This window comes from Oncorhynchus mykiss, chromosome 15, assembly GCF_013265735.2.
Source record: "Oncorhynchus mykiss isolate Arlee chromosome 15, USDA_OmykA_1.1, whole genome shotgun sequence".
Lineage (NCBI taxonomy): Eukaryota > Metazoa > Chordata > Actinopteri > Salmoniformes > Salmonidae > Oncorhynchus > Oncorhynchus mykiss.
In genome coordinates, this window is record NC_048579.1 from 52108975 (window position 1) to 52132395 (window position 23421).

Genomic DNA, 23421 nt, shown 5'->3' on the forward strand with positions numbered 1-23421 from the left:
GACTGCACAGGGAAATGGATGACTTGGATGACTTAATGTATTCAGATGTGTTCTTTCCCAAAGTGCTGCTACTCTGGACCTTTTAGCCATAAAATATTAATATTGTTTCTTCTTTTCATCCTGTTTCTGTTATTGTGGCTATGTTTTGTTAGTTTTGCTCTGTTTAATCGCGTTATAGTGTAGAGGTCCTGTCTTTAACATGGAGGAATATTTTCCCAACTCTAGTCACCTGTGGAGACCAAGCACCCTGTGGAAATCAAAGCCAGGGTTATGCAAATCAAAATAGAACAGTGTGTGGACGCCTCGGCCCAGTAACCCCATCACACACCCACACATGCATACACACAATCCAGCACATGCACCCATGCACACACATATTCATAAACACCCACCCACCCATACAAACACACACACACACACACAAACACACAGGGTGAAATTACCCAGCACCCCCTGCTCACCATATCAACCTCAAAGCTGTCACAGCATCCTGTGTCTGCTCTCTGAGCGTGTGTGTGTGTGTGTGTGTGTGTGTGTGTGTGTGTGTGTGTGTGTGTGTGTGTGTGTGTGTGTGTGTGTGTGTGTGTGTGTGTGTGTGTGTGTGTGCGTGCGTGCGTGCGTGTGTGTGTGTGTTCCATGTCTGTGTGTCCCTCCCAGCCTGTTCTGTGTGCTCGGGTCTGAGCTGCATGGCAATCCAGTCATTCGAACGGCACCGCTGATTATAGACAAACACACACTCCCAGACAGCCTGCAGGATGGGACTGGGGCTGCAGGGCTGGAGCAAGGCCAGTAGATTCTACAGCTGTGCTACATCTACACTTTACTCTCTTTGTTAGAATGTATGTTGACAAAGAGTCATTGAGTAAGTGCTTAATATTGGAATACACTTCTGAATAATTTAGTGGTTGTGGTTGAGAAAGGGTGTGAGGGATTTGTGTCTTTTCATATCTTAAAGGCCGGGGCTGTGTTTGAACCAGGCCTGATCGATGGTTATGGATGAGGCCGAGGAGAGGAGAAAGCGTAGGCCAGAGGCTGCAGCACTGAATTAAAGAAACATCTCTCACACTCTCTCCTCAGAACACTGAACGCTGCAGACTCACAGTGCTGCTGATACACAGATTATACACACACAGACACACACACATACGAACGCAGGCACACACACAGCATATGCGTGCATGCCTGCATGCTCACACACACACATTATATCCATCACATTTATTGTTTATTAATCATCCAACTTGGATTATGTTTATGTTGAACATTGCTGTGGTCATTTGCTGCATTCAGAGAGAGGAGAGAAAGCAGGGCAGTGTCAGAGGAGAGGCATTCTGTTTTATCTTCTGTTTTGTCATTTCATCCCTGTATACCAGCTGATGTCCTTCCCTGGTCCTTTTCTCCTCTTTGACAGACAGACATCTGATGCTTGTCTGATGATGGATGGGATCTAATGTCTGACACTTGGCCTTACACTCCCCTGGCACCTCGCTGGAAAGAGCTTAAAACACAGCAGGGTGTGCGTGCGTGTGTGTGTGTGTGTGTGTCTGTGCATTCGTGCGTGCGTGATGCATCCATGTGTTTGTGTGTGTGACGCGGGGTCTCAAGGAGAAAGCCTTCAGAAGCAGGAGTTCAGTTTGCATAAACAGACATGTCGGGGTTTATAGAATAGATGGTTACACACAGAGGCTGCATCTCTCTGCAGCTCTACCTACTTCCCCCAGTAACAGGCTGGCACCCTACGACCTTCAATATCAGATGAAGAAAACCTCAGCCTCTTATGGCTGGTTACTCTATTACTGGTGTTGTTAACGTGTTACTACCTGCTGTATTCATTAAGGCACACATAGCAAACATATCAAATACAAGTGTTTCTTATTGGACAAGTCCTGGTAGTTACTCACTGTTTCAGTCTGTTTGACGCCTAATGAATACAACCCTGGTTACTGAATCGCCTCTTCCACCTGACCGGGGAACAGTGACGGGAAGGAGCACCACTGGGCTGCCATCCCCACTGTTCCATTTTCATAGATGAAACTCTCCCTGCTCTTGTCTCTCTCTCTCTCTCTCTCTCTCTCACTCTCTCTCTCTCTCTCTCTCTCTCTATCTTTCTCTCTTCCTTTCTCTCTCTCTCTCTCTCTTCCTTTCTCTTTCTCTTTCTCTCTCTCTCTCTCAAACTCTCTCTCTCTCTCTCTTTCCCTTTCTCTCTCTCTCTCTCTCTCTCTCTATCTCCCTCTCTTTCTATGCTCCAGTCTCTAGAGTGTTGAGATGTCAGTGTTATGATGTGTTCTCCACAGTAATGAGCTCCATCCTACTACTTCTGTGTGCTTGGGAGCTCTTGATGCAATCCCACAGTACATTCATTCAATAACATTCAATAACATGTAAGCTATGGTTCAAAGCAGATCGTATGTAGTTCACTTTCAAAGGTTCAATTAATGAACCCTTGATGCCATATAATCGTATCATTACTCAAAGTAAATAACATGTTGACTGAATATGGAAATTGGCTGTGTAGCTCAATCTGGTGAAGTGTGAGTTCTACATAGTGCCTGGCAAATACACTATTCATCTCTCCAGCTTCTCAGCTTGTCTGTCTTCCCTATAGTCTCTCTAAGTGCCTGTACAGCCGATGGATCGTTTGATGACTAATGGGGGATCACATCCCATTCCCAGTGAAGGTGTAACTCAATACCACTCACTAATAGTCCTCCTACCCACCCCCAACCATCAGTTAGCCCGTTGGTTATGATGTCCTTAAAGGAAAGTACCACACAAAAGCATTTTTTTTCATTAGATCTATAGTTGACACAGTCCTGCAAAAAATTGCTTGTCAGCAATATAATTTTCAAAATACAGAAATCTGTCACACCCTGATTTGTTTCACCTGTCTTTGTGCTTGTCTCCACCCCACTCCCGGTGTTGCCCATCTTCCTCATTATCCCCAGTGTATTTATACCTGTGTTCTGTGTTTGTCTGTTGCCAGTTCATCTTGTCTTGTCATGTCTTACCAGCGTGTTTTCCCATCTCCCTGCTTTCTCAAATTATTTTTCCTAGTTACCCCGGTTCAAACCATTCTGCCTACCCTGACCCCGAGTCTGCCTGCCATTCTGTACCTGCCTGACTCTGACCATTGTATAAACATTTGCCTGTCCTGGCCCCGAGCCTGCTTGCTGTTCTGTACCTTATTGACTCTACCCTGGATTACGGACCACTGCCTGCCTTTGACCTGTCTTTGCCTGCCCCCTGTGTTGTTGTCAATAAACATCTTTGACTCTAGCCGTCTGCATCTGGGTCTTCTTTATTAAAACAAATGTATTTAACCTTTATTTAACTAGGTAAGTTAGTTAAGAACAAAATCTTATTTACAATTACGGCCTAGGAACAGTGGGTTAACTGCCTTGTTCAGGGGCAGAACGACAGAACATATCCTGAGAACTTAAATTCATCCCCCTAGTGATCATACGATGCAAAACGCAGCATCATATCATGCAAAACGCAGCATCATATCATGCAAAACGCAGCATCATACGAAGCAAAACGCATCATCATATCATGCAAAACGCAGCATCATATCATGCAAAACGCAGCATCATATCATGCAAAACACAGCATCATATGAAGCAAAACGCATCATCACATCATGCAAAATGCATCATACTGGGGATCATTTCTGTATTTTGAAAGTCGCATATCTTGAGAACTTGATTGCTGACATGCAAAACATTTTGGGACTATGTCAACAATGGACCAATGAAACAAATATCAAAACAGTGGGTGGAGTTATCCTTTAACACAGTGACTGACCTCCCTGTTATCCTCTATAGCCTCCGACAGGAAGACTATACCTGATGATAGAGAATAATAGAGATATCCTCTGGCTTAGTGAGGGCTGCAACATACACGGAGTGTACCAAACATTATGAACACCTTCCTAATATTGAGTTGCACCCCCCTTTGCCCTCAGAACAGCCTCAATTTGTCGGCACATGGACTTTACAAGGTGTTTAAAGCATTCCACAGGGATGCTGGCCCATGTTCACTCCAATGCTTCCCACAGTTGTGTCAAGTTGGCTGGATGTCAGGTCGTGGACAATTCTTGATACACACGGGGAACTGTTGAGCGTGAGAAACTCAGAAACGCAGTTCAGGACACACTTGAAACACCAGTGTGCCTGGTACCTACTACCATACTCCGTTCCAAGGCACGTAAATATTTTGTCTTGCCCATTCACCCTTTGAATGGTATACATGCACAATATGTCACGCCCTGGTCTAAGTATTTTGTGTTTTTCTTCATGTATTGGGTCAGGCCAGGGTGTGGCATCGGGTTTTTGTATTGTGGTGTGTTTTGTCTTGGGGTTTTGGTGTGTATGTATTGGGATTGTAGCTAGTGGGATTATCTAGCAAAGTCTATGGCTGTCTGGAGTGGTTCTCAATCAGAGGCAGGTGTTTATCGTTGTCTCTGATTGGGAACCATATTTAGGCAGCCATATTCTTTGAGTTTGTCGTGGGTGATTGTCCTTAGTGTCGTTGTTCCTGTGTTAGATTACACTAGTATAGGCTGTTTTCGTTACGTTCTTTGTTTTGTAGTGTTTATAATTGATTCGTGTTTTACGTTTGTTCATTAAACATGGATCGCAATCTACACGCTGCATTTTGGTCCGACTCTCCTTCTTCACATACAAAAAAACGTGACACAATACATGTCTCGATTGTCTCAAGGCTTATAAATCCTTCTTTAACCCGTCTCCTCCCCTTCATCTACACTGATCGAAGTGGATCTAACAAGTGACATCAATAAGAGATCATAGCTTTTACCTGGATTCACCTGGTCAGTCTATGTGATGGAAAGAGCCGGTGTTCCTAATGTTCTGTACTCATAGAGAACATGCTTTAAACATGAACAGAGATTTAAACATGAACAGAGACATTTAAACATGAACAAAGACATTTAAACATGAACAAAGACATTTAAACATGAACAAAGACATTTAAACATGAACAAAGACATTTAAACATGAACAGATATATTTAAACATGAACATAGACATTTAAACATGAACAGAGACATTTAAACATGAACAGAGACATTTAAACATGAACAGAGACATTTAAACATGAACAGAGACATTTAAACATGAACAGAGACATTTAAACATGAACAAAGACATTTAAACATGAACAAAGACATTTAAACATGAACAGATATATTTAAACATGAACAGAGACATTTAAACATGAACAGATATATTTAAACATGAACATAGACATTTAAACATGAACAGAGATGTGCACAGTGGCCCTGCTAGGGAAAGCTCCACTAACAAGATGTACTGTAGTGAAGGAAGTCCATAAGGGAGTTGTACGGTGTAGCTAATGTATTCTACTTTTCACAGGGTGAAAGTTCATCCTCAGAGCTGATCACAGAGATAGGAAACCAACAACCGGCTAAATGTGAGTGTAGCCTTACCTCTTACCTACCCACACGCTGTTTTTTACAACACACACAGGAGATATACACACACAAGCAGTCACTCTGCTTTTGTAGCCAGAATTTTTATTTTAGTTAACTAGGCAAGTCAGTTAAGAACAAATTCTTATTTTCAATGACGGCCTAGGAACAGTGGGTTAACTGCCTGTTCAGGGGCAGAACGACAGATTTGTACCTTGTCAGCTCGGGGGTTTGAACTTGCAACCTTTCCGTTTACTCGTCCAACGCTCTAACCACTAGGCTACCCTGCCAACCAAGGAGCTCATGAGAAGGAGTGTGTATTTTCTTTTCTTATGTGTTGAGAGCAGACATCTCTATCTACATCTCTATTATAAGAAAAAGCATCTCTACTGAACATCTCTATTCTCTAACATCAGACCGCTGCATCTCTACACTGACACTGACTGAATACTGGGTGGTCGTTTGTTTCACATCACAGTGACTCAACACGAAGACGAGAACTAAAGTACAGCCAAGTAGCACAGGTGTTAGTTTGCTAGCAGCCATAGAGTGAGCCATAAAGCCTCCGCGCCAAGAGTAGAGCAGCGCTCACTAATAAGGTTCAAAGGTTAGAGGTCAGGTTGAGGGTTAACATCACAGCCAGCATCAGCTGCTCTACTTGTTCCTGGCGTCACACATATTAGCATGGAGTGACTTCCTTCACTACAACCCATCAGCTGCCTACACTATACCAGACAGGACATTATCTCCTTTGTGTGTGTGTGTGTGTGTGTGTGTGTGTGTGTGTGTGTGTGTGTGTGTGTGTGTGTGTGTGTGTGTGTGTGTGTGTGTGTGTGTGTGTGCGTGTGCGTGTGCTTGGTGCACGTGTGCTCAGGAGGACCTGAGCCCTAGGACCATGCCTCAGGACTACCTGGTCCGATGACTTCTTGCTGTCCCCAGTCCACCTGGCCGTGCTGCTGCTCCAGTTCCAGTTGTTCTGCCTGTGGCTATGGAACCCTGCCTGACCTGTTCACTGGACGTGCTACCTGTCCCAGACCTGCTGTTTTCAACTCTCTAGAGACAGCAGGAGAGGTAGAGATACTCTTAATGATCGGCTATGAAAAGCCAACTGACATTTACTCCTGAGGTGCTTGCTGCACCCTCGACAACTACTGTGATTATTATTATTTGACCATGCTGGTCATCTATGAACATTTGAACATCTGGGCCATGTTCTGTTATAATCTCCACCCGACACAGCCAGAAGAGGACTGGCCACCCCTCATAGCCTGGTTCCTCTCTAGGTTTCTTCCTAGGTGTTGGCCTTTCTAGGAAGTTTTCCACCGTGCTTCTACACCTGCATTGCTTGCTGTTTGGGGTTTTAGGCTGGGTTTCTGTACAGTCCTGTGACATCAGCTGATGTAAGAAGGGTTATATAAATACATTTGATTTCATTTGGTTGATGATCCAGAACCATATCACTACAGGGCTAATAGTACGCCCCTGCCCACGGCAGCCAGAGCCAATCAAAGGATGACACACACTCATAGAGGAACTGTATCCCATAGCAACGACTCTGACCCGCATCACCTGTCAGAGATCCCCTGAATTAATAAAGAAAAATAGAGGGTGTTCCATTTATCTACCTCGCCTCCTTTCCTTCCTTACTGACGCGCCCTCAAAGATCTGAGAGGACTGGGTAAGTGTCAATAAGATGGTGGACCCACCCTCTGACCTATCAAGAGGCTAGGCTAGTGGCATACCTCCTACTCTTCAGGGGGAGTGACACAGTGCAGTGCACAGGAATAGAAGGGATGTTATGGATGTAGGGAATCAGAATGCAGAGACAGACTCAGCCCACAGGAAGTCTGTCTCGGTGTCTGCGACCTCTCGGGTGACCTCTGGGGTGAGTAGCAAACAGTCTCGTCCTCCAGTCCTGCTCTGCCTGTCTAGACAAAGGGATACAGAAAGAGACTGAGGACAGAGAGTGGAGAGAGGGCAGAGGGCTAGCTAACTGGAGGGAGATAGAGGGAGATGGAGAGGGCACAAGGCTAATTAGTGGTAGACAGATAGAGAGCAAAGGCACAGTGCTAATGGCCTGACGAGGACAGTTTGGCATGATCAAGTATTCAGGGGGAGAGAGAGATGGTGAGGAGGGAGGGGAGAGGAGGGGAAGGGAGGAAGAAAGGTAAGGTGAGAAAGGGTTGAAGCAGTGTGTTGTTTGTCTGGGAGGAGGGGGAGGATGGAGAAGTAGAAGGATGAGGTAGTGTAAGAGTTGTGTTTCAGTGAGGAGGGGGTGAGGTGAGGAGTGGGTGAGGAGGGGTGAGGTAGTGTAAGAGTTGTGTTTCAGTGAGGAGGGGGTGAGGTGAGGAGTGGGTGAGTAGGGGTGAGGCAGGGTTACTGCAGAGTGTTGTGTTACTGTGACCAGGCCCTCGAAGCCCCCGGAGGTGAGCAGAATTCCTAATGAGCTCTGAACTGTAAACAAGACTCGGAATCCACACTCGGGAATTCTGCTGCTTCCTATCAGGAATTCTATTCTCTAACAGGAAGTGTCCACCCTCCCACTCCCCGCGCTCTCGCTACACAGACTTACAAACACACACCGAACACTTGACGCACTCACAAACTCACACACCACAGACACACACACACACACACACACACACACAGGCACACACCTCCCTCAGCCCATCCCCTCTGTGCCTGAGGGACAAAGCTAGGCGCTCAGCTAGACCAACGAATAACAGCTCAAATTGGAGGAAATGGGATCTAAAATTACATTTCAGAGAGTCTCATTGAAAGTGCATGCCTGAGACCTGGTTAGATTCATATTAAGACTCAATATCCTGTAGGGACATCAGAAATATTAGTCAAGCATCACGTAGCAATATAACATCTGCCCATTCACGTCCCTTTGATCAGGTTATAGAGACAGAGAGGCTGAGAAAACGGAATGGTAATGGGGTTACAATATTATGCACCTAATATAGATACATCCTAATATATCTGCAGTCAAAAAGATTCACTGTCGTGAAAAAATGGAAGGCAGGTCGAATTAACCTCACCCCATGTTTTTGTCCCCAGCACACATTGACTCATTTTTAAGGATATTAATGACGGTAATGAGACATTATTTGTCATAGTCTATAAAGAGTATAGGGGTAACAATATCAGGTTTGATATATCAATGAATTGATGACAGAGCTGTAGATGCCTTGGAAGAACTGCCCTGCCCAGGCCACCAGATATAATATGTTACACTGACTCCACCTACTGGTAACAGTAGAGAAGGCAGATTCCCCATTGATACAATAATAGTGACAGAGAGAGTGAGTGAGTGAGTGAGTGTGTGTGTGTGTGTGTGTGTGTGTGTGTGTGTGTGTGTGTCTAATCCCTGTAGACCACAGACCACACTCTGTTTTATCCCAGCTATCTCTTTCACAAGCAAACCATCTTGTGTCTCTGTCTGTGTCCTATCAGACAGTGCCAAATAAACCCACATGGTCCAACTAACCCCCTCGTCTGCACTCCAGCTGCTGAACCACTCACTCTCGACTACATGGCGACACTCCGGCAAGTCAACCCAACCAGAACATCATCACCTTATTAGGGGGAAGAAGCCATTCAAAGCAAACTCATCAGCCAAACAGACACATTGCAGTTAACTGGACATATTTTGCTCAATTGCGACATGCCCCTCCTCCCTGAAGTGTGCACTCATTCACCCCAGAGACGGACAGTACATCTGTTACATGAATTTGATAGATGTGTTTCAACTACTTCGGAGTATTTAGTCATTCGTATTACACTGGGCTGAACTACACTCCAATGGATTTTGTAACAAGATACCTTCCAGAGCTGTAATTTGTATTTTCAAAATACAAAATCGTTTTCTATGCTCATTTTTTAATTGTGGTTCGCAATTTTGCCCCCTCCCCCTCCCCTTTCACCTTGCATTGGTATCAGAAGTCTGATGGCACTATGGTGGGATAAGATCATCTGCGAAATGAACTAAATATATACTGAACATAAATCTAAACTCAACATGCAACAATTTCAAAAATGTCACTGAGTTACAGTTCATAATAAGGAAATCTGTCACTAGAAATAAATTCATTAGGCCCTACTTTATGGATTTCACATGACTGGGAATACAGATATTTATCTGTTGGTCACAGATACCTTTAAAAAAGGATCTGAAAACCAGTCAGTATCTGGTGTGACCACCATTAGCCTCATGCAGAGCGACACATCCCCTCGCATAGAGTTATTCAGGCTGTTGATTGTGACCTGTGGAATGTTGTCTCACTCCTCTTGTGTGAAGTTGCTGGATATTGGCGGGAACTGGAACACGCTGTCACACAAGTCGATCCAGAGCAGCCCAAACATGCTCAATGGGTGACATGTCTGGTGAGTGTTCATGCCATGGAAGAACTGAGGCATTTTCAGCTTCCAGGAATTGTGTACAGATCCTTGCGACATGGGGCTATGTATTATTACGCTGAAACATGAGGTGATGGCGCCGGATGAATGGCACGACAAAGGTTCTCTGGATCTCATCACGGTATCTCTGTACATTCAAATTGCCATTGATAAAATGCAATTGTGTTCTTTTTCCTTAGCTTATGCCTGCCCATACCATAACCCCACCGCCACCAAGGGACACTCGGTTCACAACGTTGACATCAGCAAACCGCTCGCCCACACGACTCCATACACGGGGCCTGCGGTTGTCAGGCCATTAGGACGTAAAGCCACATTCCCTAAAACAACGTAGCAAAGATGAATGAATATGAATGAATATGAATTTCACGCTCCCTCAAAACTTGAGACATCTGTGGCATTAAGTTGTGTGACAAAACTGCACAATTTTAGAGTGGCCTTTTACTGTCCCCAGAACGAAGTGCACCTGTGTATTGACCATGCTGTTCAATCAGCTTCTAAATATGGCACACTTGTCAAGTGGATGGATTATCTTGGCAAAGGAGAAATGTAAAAGAGGGATGTAAGCAATTGTGTGCACAAAATTTGAGAGAAATAAGCTTTTTGTGCATATGGAACATAGATATTTTATTTCAGCTCATGAAACATGGGACCAACGCTTGTTTTGTTTATATTTTTGTTCAGTGTAAACGTATTGTACATGTAAAAATATACATTTGCAAAGCATTTGCAGTATTATTCTAATGAGTTCCGGCCCGAAACAAGGTCAGTGTGCTTTGCAGTTCACTTTGGTTCACTTTCACAAATACATTTACATTTCGGCAATTTAGCAGACACCCTTATCCAGAGTGACTTATAGTCAAGTGTATTCAACTAAGGAAGATAAACAAGAACATATCACAGTCATAGCAAGGAAAACATTTCTGTAATTGTTACTGAGAATGTTGTTGCTGTTCAGGCCGGCTACCTACAAAAGTATTTCTGTATTTTAAAAGACAAAATACAAGTCATTTGTGGTTCACTTTGATTAGTTGATCTTTATGGTATATTGTCATTCTATTTGCTCATTTTTGCCCAATTCCCGATTCACCCCAGGCATAAGCCGACATACCTGAATGCTCTCGCGGAGGAGGGTTGGCCAACTGCCATATGTCTTACAGCAATCTGATACTTTTAAATCCCTGAGGGGGAGTGAGTGAGTACAGGTTTCCGGGAGAGAGGGGAGAATCTGAATTGGGCTACAAGTCTGGACTGTTGAGCTGTAAACGATGTCGACAGACTGTGCAGTTGAAGGACATGTTTGTCACGCTAGTCTATACAAAAGGATACGTTTGACAAATAACATTGCAGCTGCAGAGGAGAGTCTGCATTTATTCAGTCAAAGCATCCTTAACCTCTGATCCAAGACACCTGTGTGTCCTTTGTGCCAGTGGGTGTTTATATCACAGTAATATCACATTAAAAGCAGGACCCAGTAACCTGTTAATACCTCAGTAATAGCAGCCTATAGGTCCCAGAGAGAGAGAGACATTTGAACACCCTGAGTGAGTTAACATAAATCGTGGAGCAGAGGCTTGTGGGAAACATAGTTACCTAGGAAACTGAGAGATCCTGCACATGATACCATCCTAAAATACTGTCTGGGACCAAACTGCAGTAGCCTAGGATATTCCATCTTTCTAGGTCAGGATTTGTAAAGTGGTACACTAGGCTAAAGAAATATTTACAGTAGTGTATATTAATTAAGCCATTATGTCAGGCCTACAGACCTAGGGCTACTGAGATTACATTGCTCAATTATGTTTTTTTATTTAACCTTTATTTAACTAGGCAAGACAGTTAAGAACAAATTCTTATTTACAATGACGGCCTACCCCGGCCAAACTCAGACGACGCTGGGCCAATTGTGCACCGCCCTATGGGACTCCCAATCACAGCCGGATGTGATTCAGCCTAGATTCAAACCAGGGACTGTAGTGTCAACTTTTACACTGAGATGCTGTGCCAAAGACTACTGCGCCACTCTGGAGTCAAACAGTATTCAAATGATCAATTCATAATATGGCCTATAGGCTAGCAGGCCATTATATATCGATGACAGATGTTTGTTTGACATCTCAGATGGCCACATGACCGTTAGACCAGCGGGATGTTAGGTCACTACTCACTACTGTACAGTTTAGTAGCGTGTTTTCTCTCCTGTCACGCCCCCTCCGCGGCGCTCAATTTTTCTCCTCTTCTTGCTGAAGAGAGAGAAGAGGCGATGCGAGAGGGTTTACTCCGCCCAAAATGTGCCCATGAAAATAAGTGAGAAATGTTTGTATGGCGGTCAACGAGAGAGTGTCAAATTTGGTCAACAGAAAATGTAATTGGTCATTTGCTACTCGAGACTTATTTGGTCTAATATATGTTTTATAATGGTTAGGCTGTTGTTACAAATGCACTGAACACACGTGTCATTTTGGCAACTAAAAAAACCAATTTATTCCAGAGTTTCAAAACCCAGAGGCGGGAATGCTTTGAAACAGACCAAGCAGAGCAGGTCAGGGTTTGGGGTTTGAGAAGTCAATGAGAGAAGTGAAAATGTTTCTTTAGTTGTTAATTTTCTAAATAAATATAAAGGCACAACCTAGATTCAAGCCAATATCTTAAGTAGTTGAACATGTCATTACTCCAACCTTGTGAAAGTGACAAACTGACACGTTTTAATTTTTATCAAAAACTTTACATCGAAGGAGCTGCTTTGATTTGCACATGCGCAGTTCGGCGCGAAATTACCAATTGATCCGATTACATTTTTTTTGCGCATGAGTTTATTTCATTTATTTTATTTTTTATTAAACAGTGACATGCAAAACACACAAATAAACAGAACAGCCAGAGCGATTCCACAAAGAAATAAGGAATATATCTTCTTCTTCTTTAAATTACAAATCCACATTATATCAATTAAAATACAACCATGTAACGAATACATGTTTAAGACATTTTGTTTTGCATACGTTTTAATGATTCTAAATAGTTTTTGATTTGTGTATGAACAATTTTCCTAATAAAAGAAAGAGATTTTTAATATACTCACGTTCAATTGTGGAATCAGTGTGGTAAAATAATATGTCCAATTTAGATATTTCAATGGTTGTATGCATTTTGTTGCCAATATATAGTTTTACATCAGTCCAGAACACTTCACTATGTAAACAATAACAGAATAAGTGTTCAATAGATTCGGTTTGTAGTTTACAAAAACTGCATTCACAGGTAACATCAGGTATATATTTAGAAATCAAGCTATTACACGGATATAATCTATGGATAATCTTAAAGGAGATCTCCTTTACTTTATTGGCCACCATACATTTGTGTGCAGTGAGCCAAGCACGGCGCCAGTTTACATCAAACGATGAAGCCCAACAAAATATCACAGAGGGAATAGACTTCATGTAGAAAATATCCCTTAATAAACGATCGTTAAATTTCTTATCTAGTAAACCTATGCCGTTCACCTGGATATCACTTACAAATGGAGTTATTCCAAAATATGCATTATTCTGAAGTAAAGATTTTATCCCACTATGTATAGCTTTAATAACAGTGTCATATTCCTTGCTTGAAACCTCAAAGTTGTATCTAGCAAGGAATATGACATTACCTACAAGCATGATCTGGGATTTCTATTGGAGAAGCAGTTTCTGCCTATCTTCATACTGTAGCCATACTGTGTTTGACTTTGTGCCTGTTGTTCACAAGCTTATCTGCCCTCTCGTTGACTAGAATTGTCCCATCTGATCTCGCCTCCTCCCACCTGCCTTCCACCTTTGAGGACATGTATTTCAATTGTTAAAGCGGTCACTCGACTATCTTATCAATATAATAGAACATCTTTGCTGTGGCACAGGCGCTGTCAGGTGCAAAGCCGCTAACGACACCGCGGCAGCTCGGTTAAAGTACAGAATGTGCCAGGAACAAAGAACAAGAGCTGCTCTCTGATTCTCTCCGAGGAGAGAGAGAGATCAGCCATGGCCAGCTGTCGGAGAGAGAGCCCACGGAGCCGGGCAGGACAGGCAAGTGGCAGTCTGAGAGCAGCGAGGAAGCCCGGGCAGAGAGATCCTTCCAGCGAGTTAGGGGACGCGGGCGAATCAATGACAGAGCTACCACAATGGTTGCGGTTTTATTTCTATGGGATGCACGGTATCACTTTGGATATCCTCCTGTCGTCGGCACAGGGGCTTTTGGCTGACAGCGACCCCAAACTGTTCGGCTTTTCCTCCCCGTACCTCTGCATCATGCACTCGGTGACCCATTTTTTGCTGGAAAAAATATATTCGCAAAAGAAGTGCTTTCAAGGACGCACAGTCATTTTTCACCTTGTTTTTTATCCCTCTGTGTACATTGGGTTGCAGATCCTGATTGGGAATATAAACACGCTGACCGAGCACGTTAGAATAGTCTCTGCCACTCATCTCGTCGTTCACTACCTACTGGCACTGTACTTCACCCAAGTTTTCCACAAGGGGCTTGAGCGGCTGCGCTACCACTGCCCCGGGAAACGGACCATGTCTACACCGGAAAAGCGCACCCTGGAGCCGCTGCCTAATAATGGTCTGCCCGATGTTGTGCGATTCCTCTTCTTTGGAATGCACGGCTTTTTGGACGAGATCTTTTTTACCTCGATATTCAACCTTGTGGAGAAATCGGACCGGACCATGAGCGGCCACACGTCCCTGTGGTCCTTCCTGATGTACGGGAGCTGCAGCTTCGTGGTAGAGAAACTCTACCTGCATTTGCACTTCAGACGGGGCTGGAGCACCTGGAGGCGGCTCCCCATCTATATCTGCTTCATCTACACCTGGGAGTTCTGTTGGGGGCTGGCGCTGCGGCAGTACGGCGCATGCTCATGGGACTATTCCCACTATCCATTCAACTTCATGGGCCTGATCACGCTCCTCTACCTGCCCGGATGGGTCTGCATCAGTCTCTACCAGGATATTCTGTCCAGCGTTCTGCTGCGCGTGGTGGTGTGTGCCAAAGACGAGGAGTGAAGGCACCCAGGGCAGGGCGCTGGCATCAACGTCTGCCATGTGTCCAGGGAAAAAAACTGTATTATAGGCCTAGGTCACATTTGATTTAGGAACTATTGATACCAATACAAAGAAAGAAGAGGACATTTAAGACCATCAATGTTGTACCCGGACTTAAATCATGTGTATTTCCCTTGTGGAAATGTGGAATTGATGTGGCTGTTTAGACAGCATCTTTTATCAGTGATTCTAACAAATAGCCTATCAATTTGTGACAGGTAGCCTAAAAGCACAGACATGCCTTGCCTGGCATGTGATGACACACAGACATGCCTTCTGCTGTGATGACAACTGACATTTCGAACTTTGATGTAGATGAAACAATAATATTTAACATTTTACACTTTACTTGCTTGCTCATTTTAGAGCTGTGAATTATTTCCTAAACTATATTGACAAAGTCAGCCATATGCATGGAGGCACCATTTGACTAGATTGGTCTCTTCAATCCCAGAGCATGCTTTGAACTCATTTCTGCATGGCTGCATTCATGATCACTTAATTGCTTAAATCGTATTACCTTAAAAACAATGCATGACATTTGGAAATAAAATAGCTTCTAAAAAGTTCAAAATGTATGTAGCGTGAGATGTAATCGAACCGAATAGAACAGGTGGTGGACCGAATTCATTTCACTGTGAATCTTTTTCTGAACCAAACCTTAACCTTACTGTGTTGGAGTGCCTTTCTGAGCAAACCTACAGACAGCTGGACTAAAGACAAACTGAACTACACTGTGGGCCAGTTTCCCCCTAGGCCTGTCCGAACTCAAAATGAAGCTCAATGGGGAATTGATAGTGCTTTTTAGTCTACAACTATAGGCTTAATCTGGGTCATGTAAACAGGCAATGTGTGCCAATCAGACAGACCCTGATGATCAGCTTTATATTTCTCCCTTCGTTACATAGGGGCATCCCAGCCCCAGGCTTGTTTACCTAACATTTATAAAGCAGTGGAGCACGAGTCAGATTTTTATGGTTTACACTATAGGTTGATCTGGAATGGGCAATATCGGGAGTCAGCAGACCTGGGTTCAAATACTACTTGAAATCTTTCAGGCACTTTCACTGTTTGTTTTAACCTGCCCGGAGTGCGAGATGGACGGGGTTTGGGGTTTGAATTTTTGCAGCTATTCTATTGGTTCCACGCCAGGAAAGCTCAATCAAGCCTAGATAAAGTATTTGAAATGATTTCAGAATAGTATTTGAATCCAGGTCTGGGATCAACCTCCATGCATAGAGCTCTTTGGCATATATCTTTCTGCCTGTTTTATTTCCTCGTTTGCCAATGTACCAAACGGTCAAGTCTCATGTTCTCTCTGAGGGGCCAAACACATACAGTATGTGTGGATACCTGGCACTGTGACTTCATTAGCAACCTGTTCCAACCTTATACTCTTTGGAAAGTACGTTTTGAAACCTATCGTTTTTGCTATTTTTACTGATTGTCATGATTCTCTAGCATGTTTTTAATGCATTTTACTGCCTGCCTTCATCAGTCTTGGGGATCCCGTGAAACGAAGGTTGGAGGTAACTGAAAGCTGGTAATATTGATGAGTAATACTAGTGCAGGGAGAAATATCTTATAACATAATGTCATTAAAATATTACAACTTTTACACATGTTGATTTGTGTCAGATTGTTATGAATATGGACTGAATGTTTCATGCCGTGGGAGTTTCCCTGTCCTGCGCGAACAAACAATACCTTCCAGTCGTCTGGAGACTCACACTGGACGGACTGAAATGACACAATTATTTTCCTTTTGGTTTGTCGTTTCAAAATGGTGGGCTTTTGTTGTGAGCGATGCAAAAGAAGGATACACATGGTGAATAGGACCAGGAGTTTCTTTCCTGGTTATGTGGTCGGGGAGGATCTCCTGTCCCTGGTGAAGTTGTTATCTTAACTATATGACAAGGTTTCTTTTCAAATGTGAGGTTTGGAAATCGTTGATCAACTGTATTTAATAATACACTACAATCATGTACTACATGGCTCACAATGAGGAAGTAAAACCATGTTTATTTTAGGTTATAAATGAAGGGAGCCCGAAAGTATTCTTGCTATAGTATGCCCATGGTGGAATTGAATTGAATCAATCACTGGATGGAAATAGTGTTGCCTGTATACTGTACATTACTTCAATCTCAAAGAATTCCATGTTGAACCGACAAGGTTGGCCCAGTTCATGTTCATGTTGTCTTGATTGACGTTGTGCTCTCACTAAATTGTTTGTATTTACAGGTTGTCTGTGTTTCTCTCAGATCAGCTTCCTTGGAAAGCTGCACAATGTCATAAAAAACTAAATGCCTGACCTTTACAGGAAACCGCACCTCAAATATATAAAGTCAACACTGCTCTGTGAGTGGATCAAGAGATACTAAATGACTCTTATCTGTGCCTGGTGTCAGATTGAGTCTGTATGAGAGGCAGAGATGATGAATCTGGTTTTTCCACCTCTGCACTGTTTGTTGTGTGTGTGTGTGTGTGTGTGTGTGTGTGTGTGTGTGTGTGTGTGTGTGTGTGTGTGTGTGTGTGTGTGTGTGTGTACGTGTGTGTGTGTGTGTTGTGTGTACGTGTGTGTGTGTGTGTGTGTGCGTGCGCGCGTGTGTGTATGTGTGTGTGTGTTTAGACTAGGCTACCCATGGAAAGTTGTCAAGGAGGCCATTCAGCGCGGTTGGAGGGGTAAGGTAAGAAGAGCTGTGTTGTACATGTAGGGACCTGTTATTTATGTTCTCATATATCTGATACCCAGCGACACAGCACCATCAGCCTATCTGATTGGCCATACATTTCTAGGGACAGCATTGGCTTATCTAATTGGCCGGATGGCTCCCATCATTCACTTCTCCTTCTGGACTCATTATCTCCCTGCAGACTTCCTCTATTTGTTACAACAGTAAAACAATGATACTAACACAGTATTTAGTGTTGCTGCTTACTGCTTCACTGGTTCTCTGAGGTATCACTTGTCCATTTCCAGTTATAACACTCGCACACGCTCAAACTCTTAATAGGTCTAACTCCAGAAGTCTGGCTAAAATTCAAGGTCATTCTTTACAGAGTAAAGCAGGCTAACGCTTAAATTCCAAATATCTACAGTAATCTACTTTAATGCTTAATAAGGCTTTGGGCTCTACCGTGGTCTACCCCCCTCGAGTTTCAAGAAACTCCAAACCAAGGCAGGAGTCATCCACACACACACACTCAAGGTATATTATTATCAGGGCAGGGCAAGGAAAATCTCATATTACACTATTGGCCTTTAACTTTCATTACAGTCGTTCGCAGTGAGTGGAGAAGAAACTATTAGTCTTGTCAATGTCAATTAATAAAATATTTATAACAACAGCTGTAATAGCTGTAATAGGTGCCTGTCTTCAAAACATCAACACCGTGAGGGTCAACCAATGACACTGTAAATACTCACAGAGACAGAGAGTCGTGTTTTGATTTACATATGCACTCAAATGATATACAAATAACTACTGAAGGAATGTTGTCACAGATTAACCATCTCTACTTGCAAGAAACTCTTCTTTGTTCCAGTCGCAACATATCTATTTCCTGCCGAATGACATCAGTAGACCGGTAAATCAGTGAGGAGCTTCATCATTACTGCAGCCTGAACCTTATTAAGACACAGAGAAAACAGCGACCTGAAACACCCAGGTTTTACAGTACTGCATGGCACAGTACTGCATGGCACACTCTATTGTCCTTATCTGCAATCAACATCTGCATGAGATATTATTACCTTTATTTAACTAGGCAAGTCAGTTAAGAACAAATTCTTATTTTCAGTGGGTTAACTGCCTTGTTCAGGGGCAGAACAACAGATTTGTAACTTGTCAGCTAGGGGATTTGAACTTGCAACCTTTCGGTTCCTAGTCCGATGCTCTAACCACTAGGCTACCCTGCCGCACATCACTTACCTCTGATAATTATTACAGTATTATTATGAAGGTCAAACAAGAGACTTGGGCCACCTTGTGTATGTTACATAGGACACAGTCCAGTTACACAGGTCAACACTCATGATCCATCCATTGGTGTTTCAGTGTTTTTTCAAGTTCTCTTTAATGGTTGATTGTTCCATATCAGCGATCACTTTATTCAGTGTCTTAGTCTTGTCTGACAGACCCTGATGCTTCAGTCTAAACACCAGTGCTTTAGACAGGTGTATGGGCAGCTTGGGGGAACATGTCCGTCCTGCATAGCATTGACAGGTGAACCTCCTGGAGAAGAGAGTCAGGTCAGCCAGACTGGGCGTCCCCAGGACCATGTACGTGCCCCTGGCCCGGAGGATACGGAAGTTCCCTGAGGACAGGTGGAGGTAGTGGTCCGACTCGTAGTGCTTCCGGACGCAGCGCCCGTTCCCCTGGCACAGGAAGTCGCCGCAGAGCTGGGCGGCGGCTGTCACGTTGGCGACGTAGGGGTTGAGCGTGGTGGTGAGGTACGAGGAAAGAGCCTGACAGGACGCCTATGGGGAGGGAGAGAGAGAAAAAGCTCAGAGGAAATGAAAACTCTTCATGTCCACGCGTAGTGGTGAGGTACACCTAGTGAGGCTCACAGGACGCCCGTGGGAAGGGAGGGTGGAGGGAAGGAACAATACACCAAAGGAAGTCAAGTGGATTCATGTGTGCTGGAGTTTAACGTAATATTCTATTCATGGTGAGAATACTTTTTCCTGTTTTCGTATAGTTTTGTTGCTTAAAACAATGTTCTGTGTCCCAAATGGCACCCTATACATGTCAGTGGCATTGGCTTTCAGTGTGAGTAGGGAGTATCACCTTGAGTGTGTATGTGTGTCAGAAGCCCTGTTTATACCTGGCTCTAGCATGCGTCCTTTGTCCTGATATTGTCTACATTCTGATTTTGCCCACATTTTCAGAACTATGTGAGGCTTTGGTATTAACGTGTGACTCAAATCTGTCCATTGTGTCCACATTGTGACCAGATTTCCTGGTCCCTCCCTGTATGCGTATTTATTTGTTTTAAGATACATATTAATGCCATAAGTTAATGGTGCCACCTGTCAAATATTTTAGAAGGCAGGATAAGGATGATTTAAATGGTTTCACCGTCCAGATCCATGTACACTTGTAAGATATCCAGACACAATGTGTGCCTGACCACCTCCGGAGGTGCTGAGCAAGATCTGATCACAATGCATCTTTTGATTGTCTACGTACACCTGCATGAAAATGTGGGCACAATCAGAATGTGGACAAGATGTGGACAAATGTCACAACCAGGTATGAACAGGGCTAGAGTATCACCTAACCTTGTCATCGTAGTCGGCACTGGCCCCCCACAGCACGGCTCCTGAGGCCCCCACGGCAGCACTCTCCCCGATGGTGCTGACCAGGTCCCCCTGGAGAACATCACACGGTTAAAGCAGGGTTATTATTACGGTGGTAGGGGGTATGACAGAGGTAACTGCACCTCATGACAACATTTCTCTGACCTCAGAACCCCACCATCACCCTGTTTCATGTGTCTGGGGGGGGGGGGGGGGGGGGGGGCTAGAGACTCATTTAGGATTGGTCAAAAGCCTCTGTAAGAAGATATTTCTCACCTGGCTGAGGAAGCGTCTGTTCTGGTCGATGAAGACGGGTCGTGTGTACACGTAGACGGGTGCGGTGGTGGGCCGGGCGGGCAGGGCAGACACCCTCAGCGCCTCTTGGACTCGGTTTCTCACCAAGAGGGCGGCGCTATGCCTGTCCCCTAGAGACGCCTAAAAGAGGCACAACAACCCCATACGAGTTAGTCTCCCTTACCTTACCTACAAACTAGGAAGCACTACAAACTAGGAAGCACTTTAGTATAACCTGACAGACTAGATAGGAGATGGCAAAACCAAAACACATCTGGGGGTAGATGTTAGATTATGAATTAGTCATATCCTGCCCACCCCCAACAAACAAAAAACATTCTTACCTGCAGGTATATAGAGGGGTAGAGTGCGGAACTTGCCTCCCACAGCCAGAGCAGCTCATCATTCTGCCCCATCACCTCCTTGGTACATCTCCCTGTGTATCCCGGCACCATCCATCCATGGTTATAACAGTTGGGGAAAAGGTAGAATCCCCACTGGTAGTTGGGCCTGAGGCGGCTACCCAAGGACAGAGTCTCTGCCATGTAGCTGCGGGCTGCTGCCTGGAACTGCTTCTTGGCCGTAGCCGTGGCCCGCCAGGCTGTGAGGGAGCGGTCCCTCTGGCGGGCATGGGTCACTGATAGGGTCCTGTAGATCCACTTGGAGCCCCAATTCCTGGCCCACAGGGGGCGCCAGTCCTCCCAGTCGATCACAGCCAGGCCACGGGCCGTCCTGGAGGGAGGTGGTGGAGCAGTAAAGTTATAGACTTATTATGCACTGATCTAAGGTCAGTTTTGTGTCCCCAACTCTCCTTTAATGGTTAAGGTTAGTGTTTGAACATGGTAAGCTTAACATCGATCTGTGCCTAAGGGCAACCTCTACACGGTTAATAATTAAGGTTAGGGTTTTGGAGCTGATTCTAGGTCAGTACTTGGAGGGGATGTAGTAGTTGATGTCAGCCCGAGCCTTGGCCAGACTGGCCCTAAGGTTTCCTCTCTGGGGGATGCCTCCGTAGAATTGCTGCCTGGAAGGCAGGTCTACGTGGGGGTAGAGCCCCAGTCGGTCAGTATAGAACAGAGACAGGAACTGACCTGGCACCTAGAAACAGGGAGGAAGGAAGCACAGTAACGTTTTTGTTAGGAAAAAGTTATGTCTTGTACTTCTCGCAATAAATCCCTGTTAGGACATTGAAGTATATGATTGTTTCAGGTTTGATGTGTCAAATATTGTTATGGACATCCTTCAATTTCAAACACGTTACCAGCTATCCAAGAGGAATGTACTTATTGTTTCTTACCTTGGCAGGTGTGGCCACGCCTCTGTAGGGGGAGGTGTCCAGGGAGATGTTGTACCTGTTACAGACCAGCTTTGGGATGTTCCAGGTCACTATGAAGGGCTCACGGTCAAATAGAGGGGGGGCAGTGTGGGGGAGAGGATGGGGGGTGGTTTTGGGCGGATGAGGAGTGGAGTTTTTGGGTAAGGGACGCGTGGTAGAGGGAAGAGGAGCCATTGTTGTTTTGGGAAGAGAAGGAACAGTAGTTCTGGAGAGAGGAGGGGTGAAGACCTGAAAGAAATGAGGAGTGGTAGTTTTGGGACGTGGATGGGAAGTTTTGGGGAAGGGACTGGTGGTATGGGGGAGAGGAGGAGGAAGAGAAGGGGAGGTTTTGAGTAAAGGAGGTTTGGTCGTTTTGGGGAGACGAGGGCGGGATGTTTTGGGAAGGGGAGGGGTGGTATGGGGAGGTGGAGGAGGGGAGGTTTTGGGGGGGGGTGTGATGGTGGTTGTGAATAGGGGAGGGATGGTGGTGGAGGAAGTATAGAGGGGAGGAACGGGGAAGGACTGAGAGAAAGGAGAGGTGGAGATTTGGGGGAGAGGAGTGATGGTCGTTTTGGGAGGACGGGGGCGGGCGGTTTTCGGGAGATGAGGAGTTGTAGTTTTGGGGAGACGAGGCCGAGAGGTTTTCGGGCGATGAGAGGAGAAGATTTTGGGGAGACGACGGCGATATGTTTTGGTTAGGTGATGGGAGGTATCGGGAAGAGGAGAGACAGTGGTTGTGAAGGAAGTGTAGGGGACAGGATAAGGGGAGAACTGAAAGAGAGAAGGGGTAGTGGTTTTGGGTAAAGGAGGCACAGTGATTTTGGGGAGACGAAGGTGGGAGATTTTGGGAAGACGAGTGGGGCAAATTATGGGGAGATGAGGAAAGGTAGTTTTGGGGGTTTTGGAAGAGGTTTTGGGTAGGGGAATGGTCATATAGGGAGTAGGAGCAGGGGAGGTTTTGGGAAGGAGAAGGGAGGTAGTTTTGGGGAGACGAGGGCGAGAGATTTTGGGGAGACAAGGGTGAGAGGTTATGTGGAGACAAGGGCGAGAGGTTTTGGGGAGATGAGTCAGGGAGGTTTTTGGGAGGGGACTGGCTATGTCGGGGAGAAGAGAAGGAGATGTTTTGGGGAGACGAGGGCGGTAGGTTTCGGGGGGATGAGGGCGGTAGGCTTTGGGGGGACGACGGCGGTAGGTTTGGTTTAGGGGAGGCAAGGTATTGAGGACGGGAGGAGGGGAGGTTTTGGGGAAAGGAGGGACAGTTTTTGTGGAGAGGGGATGTATGGTGGTGGAGGTGGTGTAAGAGAGAGGAGCAGGCGAGGACTGAGAGACAGGAATTATGATTGCTTTGGAGAGAAGTGGACGAGGGGTTTTGAGCAGATGAGTGGGGGAGATTTTGGGGAGACGCAGGCGGGAAGTTCTGGGGAGGGGACTGGTCGTATAGAGAGGAATAGGAAGGGAAGTTTTGGGGAGACGAGGGCGGGAGGGTTTTTGGAGGAGGCGTGTAGTATGGGGGAGTCGAGGGCGGAAAGTTTTGGGTTTGGTACGGGTGGTA

At 44.9% G+C, this 23421-nt stretch overlaps 2 protein-coding genes across 2 annotated transcripts; one reads left to right on the forward strand and one right to left on the reverse strand.

Annotated features, from left to right (window-relative positions):
• The first annotated feature begins 13611 nt into the window (after positions 1-13611).
• LOC110490275 (transmembrane protein 229A) lies at positions 13612-17331 on the forward strand. Its single transcript, XM_021563571.2, has one exon. It carries the CDS (start codon positions 13894-13896, stop codon positions 14914-14916), a length of 1023 nt encoding a protein of 340 aa, XP_021419246.2. The 5' UTR covers positions 13612-13893; the 3' UTR covers positions 14917-17331.
• Positions 17332-19012: 1681 nt separating this feature from the next.
• On the reverse strand, positions 19013-22064 carry LOC110490745 (hyaluronidase PH-20). The gene is made up of 6 exons (XM_021564201.2): positions 21852-22064; positions 21486-21652; positions 20899-21286; positions 20537-20695; positions 20243-20332; positions 19013-19438 (listed from the first exon to the last, which is right to left on the reverse strand). The coding sequence occupies exons 1-6, from the start codon at positions 22062-22064 to the stop codon at positions 19013-19015; spliced, it is 1443 nt and encodes a 480-aa protein (XP_021419876.1).
• Positions 22065-23421: the final 1357 nt, after the last annotated feature.